Source organism: Crocodylus siamensis, chromosome 3 (genome assembly GCF_052110815.1).
Source record: "Crocodylus siamensis isolate JL-2025a chromosome 3, ASM5211081v1, whole genome shotgun sequence".
Taxonomy (NCBI): domain Eukaryota; kingdom Metazoa; phylum Chordata; order Crocodylia; family Crocodylidae; genus Crocodylus; species Crocodylus siamensis.
Window position 1 is genome coordinate 115594045 of NC_143397.1, and position 6849 is coordinate 115600893.

Consider the following 6849-nt stretch of genomic DNA (forward strand, 5'->3'; position numbering starts at 1 on the left):
ATTTTATACTGTGCGCATACATAGCGATTTGGCGTGTGTGTGTGTGTGTGTGTGTGTGTGCACGCGCGTGCGTGTGCCCCTGTGTATGCGTGTGCCTCTGTGTGTGCGTGCGCCTGTGCGTGCATGTGTGTACCTGTGTGCCTGTGAGCCTGTGTGTGGGAATATGTATCCGTGGCCCGTGTGGTATGTACCCCCTCTGTGCGTTGGGCATTCACACAAGGAGCCAAGGTTTGTACCTCATCTTATCCACGTACATGGAGCCACAGATACATGGAATATACACTGGGAGTCTTTGAACAGAGGTCATTATTCACAAAAGGACATAGATGCTGTACAGGGCCCTGTGACACGCCATGTCTCTGCACACGCCTGTGCGTGGGGTGTACGGATGGATCCCGACATACTGTAGGTAGAGGTAGTCCCGCACACAGTCTCCTGTCGCTAAGTGCCTTTCTCTCCCAGAAGTGCCTGGGTGTCACATCCTGCGCCTTCGGACTAGGAGAGCCATTGCAGCGTTGAAGAGGCGACTGGGGCCGGCGTGGGAGGCCGGGAGTCAATTGGCTGTCCCCAGCAGGACACTCCTCGGGAGGCAGCGTCTCCCAGGGCAGGGACCGGGGGGTACTGCCCGGCCGGAGGGCTCGGGGATGAGAAAGCAGAGTGTGCACGTGAGAGGGGAGTGCATCCCACCCACCCCTCGCGGGACTAGCCACACGCTGCACGTCGCTAGCCACCCTTGCCTGCGCCCAGAGGCCGAGGACAAGCATAAGCGTGTGGGCAGAGGGGGCGGTGGGAAGGGAGCCCTGGGTGCGGGTGCGCTGGACGGGGGACCAGAAGGCCTCGGGCAGAGCCCAGCCCTGCTCACTGCAGCTGGATCTCGCGGGCCCTCCTGCGTGCCCTGCCCGGTGGCAGCGCGGGGACACCGCCGAAGCGGATCTGTTGGATGGCAGCCCCGGGCCAGCCTGGTGCAGGCAGAGATGCCTCTGTAACAACGTGTGCGCGGGGCGGCCCTGCCCGGTAGCCCCGGGGTGCCCCTGCCAAGGGAGCCATCGCCACGCGCCCCCCGGTCCGGTCCTCGCCGCTTCCCCTGCCCTTCCCGCTGCCACGCCGGCGGCTCCCGCTCGCGGCCGCCGTCCCGTCCAGCTGTAGGCAGGCAGCGCCCCGGGCGCGGGCAGCGGGCAGTGCTCTCTGCGGGGCCCTGGGGAAAGAGGCGCTGTAAGACCCAGGGAGACCCCGCGGCCCGGAATGAGGCCCCGCACCGTCCCAGCCCGCGGCCTCCACCGCAGACCGCGGCCCCTCAGGCTGCGGAGCGAGGTCTTGCTCCCAGCCTCTTGCCAGCCTGGCTCCCTGAGCACCTTGGTGCGGGAGCAGGACGGAGGTGGCGGGGGGGATGAAGGGCTTCGGGGGCGGGGGGGTTGGTTGCCAGGCCCCTCAGCCAGGGCAACAACGCCAGCTCTGGGGCCGGGGCCGCCCCTTGCACGTGCCCTTCCCTCCAGCTCACCCTGCACACGCGCGCTTTGCACACGCGCTCCTGCGCGCGAGCCTTTCCCCACAGAGCCTAGTGGAAAGGCCTGGCTCCTCTTCACCTCCCAGAGCCCCGGTGCTGGGACTGAAGCGCCCCGGGGCAGAGGCATACTCGACACAGACAGGGGCAGTAAATCACTGTAGCTGGAGCACATGCTGCCCTGAGCTGAGGCTCGCTGCATCCGGCAGCATTTGATGCAGAAGCTCACCAAAGCTGCTGCTGCACACACTCCCATGCACACTTTGATTAGCCGCTAAGGTGCAAATCTACCCTGCCTTCTACTCCCCCGCGGGATCCGCCGGGGCGTGGGGGCTAGCGCTGGCCGCTTCTCCTCCCTGCCTGGGGCAGGGCTTTGGCCTCTCTTCTGCTCCGGAGCCCACCTCCCTGCTCTCTCCAGCCTCCCTGGCTCTCTCGCTTTCCCAGGGGCTCCGTCCCGCCCCAGGCCCTCAGAGCTCCCGGCCGAAGGACCCTGCGCGGGTCCCACCTGCCAGCCCCGCTCCCCTGTCGCCAGCCCCCGCTGCAGCCTTGTGACTGTGACAGCAGGGGGAGTGCCTGCCCGGCGACTGCTCCCGTCTGCGCGGGGGGACGCGGCCAAGTTTCGCCTCGGAAGCTCAGCCCTGCTCCCCTGGGCTTCGCCTCTCCCCGGCCGGGCCCCGCACCACCCGGCCAGCACCGCACTGCGGGGCCCCGCGGGGCGCGGCTAGCCTCCGGGCTTGGCCGGAGCTGGTGCTGCAGGGGCTGGAGGGTCGGGGGAGGGTCGGACATATTCTCTACGAAACAGAGCCCAGGCCCCTCGGCTCCGCCGTGCCCCTTAGCAAGGGAGAGTGGTGGGGAGGAGGTGCTGGTGGGGCGGGGCGGTGGCTTGATAATTGCAGCCGCGAGGCGCTGGGGCCCCCCTCCTGGCCCCCCTGGCTCATCAGCCCAACTTGGGCCGCGCGGCACTTTGCAAGTCCCCTCGCACGGCGCCCGACTGACGCGGATCCCGTTGGCGAAACCCAAAGCAGCCCCTGCACACGTGCGTGTTTTCCCTGCCACGCTCCAGAGAAGAGCGGCGGGTCCTGGGGCTGCTTCTTTTCCTGTGCAGGCACAGACACAGACACAGCCGAGCACGGGCTGACTCCAAGGTTGTGGCTGAGCTCGGGTCCTGCAGTGGCAGCGCTTCCCCCTGTTCACTCCCGCACACCCGCCCGCTCCTCGGGAGGGAGGATTCGTGTTCCTCCGAGTGCCAGCCCGGGCCGTGGGTTGTCGCTGCTGGACGCGGGATCCCTCCTCTGGCCTGACCCTTTCTGCTCGGATTGAATTCAGCCAGGGCTGGGAGAGCCCCACGGAGCGGGCGGCACCCCCCTGCCCGCCCAGATCCCCGGGAATCGTTTTCAGTCGGAACTGAACGTGCCCGGTGCGCTCCTTGGAGCAGCTGCAGCCCCCCACCCAGGTCCCGGACATTTGCCAAAGCGAAATCATCCGATCGGGCGAGATCCGCCGGGCTCCTGCGGCCCCGGCGTGGGGAGCCGCTGCCACGCTGCATTGCCCCGAGCTCAGACCAGAAGGGGCGGCACTCCAGTCACCCCAGGCGGGGGCGAGGAGGAATCGCCAGGTGATGATCCAGAGGCTCTTCTGGAGCCAACGTGTGCCAGGCATCCACCCACGTATGTGTGTGTGGGAGTGAGCGTGTGCGTACATCCTATGCGTATACCTCCCCCCCCACACACACACACATACACACGCGCGCGCTTCTTGTTCACAAAGTTAAAAAGCAGGGGGGGGGGGGGGGGGAAGGGACTATTTATGCAGGCGGTTCGTGTTTGTCTCCGTGGGAAAACAAACCCAGACAAATTGGAGGCTGCGGACCGGCTCTGGCATCTGGCAGGAGAAGCTCCCGCGGATAAATTTGTTCTAAAACTGTCCAAAATCGTGTAACGACCCGGGCAGTTGTTTGGAGGGAACGAAATCAACGGCGCGGGATCCCTCCGTGATTTTCCCTGAATCGCTACGGCCACAACTGGTCCCGGGCAGAGGGTGCCCGGCGTGCGCGGTCTGCAGCCCCCGTGTGCGCTGGGCTTTCGGGGGAGGGGGAGGCTCGCAGGGCAAGCGCCAGTATTTATTTCTAGCTCGTCTGAATCTATTGCGGGATGACAAAAAAAAGAGAGAGAGAGAGAGAGAGAGCCGCGGAGGCGTGGGCTGCGTGACCCTGGCTGCGGGCTGGGACACACAACGCGGTGTTTACACGTCCATCAGATTTGGAGCGCAAAGGTTTCCTAAATCCTATGCTAACCCGCGCCCGGCAGTTAACAAGACGTGATCAGCAAATTATGACAAGAGGAACCCTTGATAGATAATATATTAGAGCGAGGAAGAGAGACAGACAGATATTCAGAGAGTTATACAGAAATAACCTGATTTCCTACTCGGGTCTCCCGCCTCTGCCCTCTGTACTGGCGATGGTGGCGGTGTACTACTTGCAGGAAGACTGTCCCCCTGGTGGTGCCTGTTCCCCCCGCCCCCGGCCCCTGTAGGATCAAATCCTGCGGTTGCCATTCTTGTGATGGACCTCAGGGTCACCCCGCTCCCACCCCCTCCTTTTAACAGATAGAAACAATATCGAATAAAGTAGCGAGGAGTGGTGATGTAAACCCACCCAGGACGGCAAAAGCCGGGTGTGGAAGCGTGGATCCCACGTGTGTTGTACCGGGGGGGTTGACAGTGAGCTCAGAGTTGAAAGTAAACAGTTCTATAGATTATTTCACGGGTCACAGAGGGGGAAAGCACCTCCCTTTAACAGACTGCCTGGATTCAGTGGCCTGAGAGGCACCAAGAGACGAAAGTGTCCATCAAAAGCTATCTCATCCCCGTGCTCGGGTGCCTGGCTCCCCATCTCGTCCGGACGCAGGGAAGGCAGGGCGCTTGCAGGGCTCCCTGGCAGGCTTTGGGGGAGAGCAGTGGAGTGGATCCACGCTCCCGTGGATTTCGCATCGTCTCGGGGTGTTTGCGCCTCCTGCCCCGCCCCGCCTCACCTCGGCCCCCGAGTGCACGGAGTGCCTGCACATGCCCTGGGACTTTCCGTCTCCTCTAGGATTAGCCACATGAATACCTTCGTGTGGGAAAGCATCGCAGGCAAGCGCACAGCTAGCTCGATCCTGCCAGCCGGGCTCGAGCTCCAGACATGGACAAGGGGCACATGCAGAGGCCGGGGGCGCCTGGGAGGGGAGGGGGCAGGAATGTGGCTGCCCCCGGCGCCCCGGGAGGAGGGCGCGGCGGACCCCGCTCAGTCTGGGGGTGGGGCGCCCCCAAACCTCGTGGCTCAAGTCTCCGAAACAAGGCAGGCGCCGGCTCCTGGGCAAGGCGAGGCCCAGCCGCGCAGCTCCGGCCTTTCTGTGTCAGCAGCCCCAGCTCCTGGAAGCCACTTAACTGCCCCCCCGCCCCAAATGTAAGACCCGGGGGGCAGCACACACATACACACCTTTTTTTTGTTCCCCCTCGCAGGAGAGAGAAGAGGGCGAAGAAGGAAAACATAGAGAAAAGAAAGCAAAAGAAGCGGGCGGGAGGAGGCCGCTCGGGCAGGGAGGCCGGGAGCAATAGGCCATACAAAATGAAGCTGAAAATGACTTCCGCTGCTCCATTTAACCTCTCTGTTTCGAGGTCCTCCGCCGCCTACGTCCTTTACTGAACCCAGCAGCCAGAGTCCCTGTGGCAGGGCAGACGAGGGCAAGTCGAGGCCAGGCCGGCCCCGCTCCCCACCGCCCAGCAGGCCCTGTGCCCCGGCTCGGGCCAAGTCCCCGCGCGGGGCGATGCGGCCGGCCCGGGGCACCCCCAGCGCCGCTGCCCCGCCGGCTGCCGCTGCCCCGGGCCGCCAGAGACACAAAGGCGGGTCGGGCCGGAGCCCCGCGGGGCCTGGCCGCAGGGGAGCGGACGGGGGAGCCGGGCCCTGCTCCCCCGGCCCAGCCCGGCCCGGCCCAGCCCTGCAGCAAGCAGCGCTGAAACGCTTTATCGATTAAACGATTATTCAGGCGATTTAACTAATAAAAGGGCCCATCGATCGCTGCGAAATGACATGATTTATAGGCGGCTCGTCAGGAACCGGCGCCCAGCCCGGAGCGCGCGGCAGCGGCGGCTCCCGGCCCGGCCCGGCCTCCCCACCGAGCCGCGGCGCCTGCAGGGGCTAGGGACGCGGGAGCGGCCGGCCGGGACTGGAGCTGCGGGGATGCCACTGGCCGCTGGCAGGCAGCCACGCGTCCCCGCGCCGCAGCCAGGCTCCTTCTTATACGTGCGTGGCTGTCCGCGGGGGGACGGCCTCCACGGCCCCTCCAGACCGCTGGCTGCAGGCCGGCGTCGCCCCCCCAGAGCCCCGTCTAGCTGCGTGCCTGCGCGAGCCCAGCCTGCAGCCCCGCACCAAATGCAAATTGTTTTCATATGCCTGGCAGCCTCCTCCACACCTAATGCCGCCGAAGGCTGTCAAGCTCCCGAGTAAGTGTTGACTCTTGCTTTGAAAATGGTTAATCTAGATAATCCCTTTGAAGATCCAAAAGATACATCACCAGGCAAACACCATATAATCACTTCAGCCCCGCGATACGTACAGGCACACACCTTCGTGCGGCAGGGGACGATGCCTGCTCTGATTAAGTGTCTGGCTAGCCATTTTTGCCAAGCCTTGCAACCTCGTCGTGACCGCACCAGTCCTATTTTCTACCCCCGGGTCTTACATTTGGTGCAAAGCATAACCCTGAGTATCACGCGCAGGCACACACAGCTACCCATCTGCGGGTACAATCTCTGCAAAAACTACGGGTACACAACGCACCAGCCCCTCTCCACGCAGACCCCGGAATATAAGATTTATTTACAACTATTTAAAAAACAAGGGGCTGAGTCCTACCTGTTCTGCCAGTCCTTGGAGTCGCGTAGTTTTTCTCTAATTCCATTCTGATTTTTCAGGACTTGGGTGAAATGGACAGAGAAAAAAGTTTCCACTTTTTTTTTTTTTTTTTTTGTGAGGGGCTGCTTGCAGGTTGGAATAATTCAACTCTTCCGCTCCCCGTCGAGCTTTTGCAGCTGATCACTGAGCTGAAACTAAACGTTTTAGGTGGAAAAAAAGCCTCCGAAGGAACCGTGAAATGATTAAGGAACTAAAGAGCTTCTCGCCATGTGAGATCATGTCCTGTTCTCTAAAACATCACAAGATGTCCCCAGACGCAGCCAAAAACCAAGAAACTCTGACATCTGTTATAGCAGGAATCAAAGTTTGTTTGCAACCAACTGCCTTAAAGTATTACTTTGGCTGTTTACAGAGCAGTGTGAGGAAGGCGGAGGCAGAGGGACGCCTCTGACTT

General features: G+C 62.8%; 1 protein-coding gene across 1 annotated transcript in view; it reads right to left on the bottom strand.

Moving 5' to 3' along the window:
- The window catches only part of PAX5 (paired box 5), a 140625-nt gene extending 134134 nt beyond the window's left edge, over positions 1 to 6491 (bottom strand). The window contains exon 1 of the mRNA XM_090037662.1: positions 6396 to 6491. Coding sequence (XP_089893788.1) covers positions 6396 to 6441 — 46 coding nt within the window. The 5' untranslated portion in view covers positions 6442 to 6491. The remainder of the gene's footprint in view (positions 1 to 6395) is intronic.
- Positions 6492 to 6849: the final 358 nt, after the last annotated feature.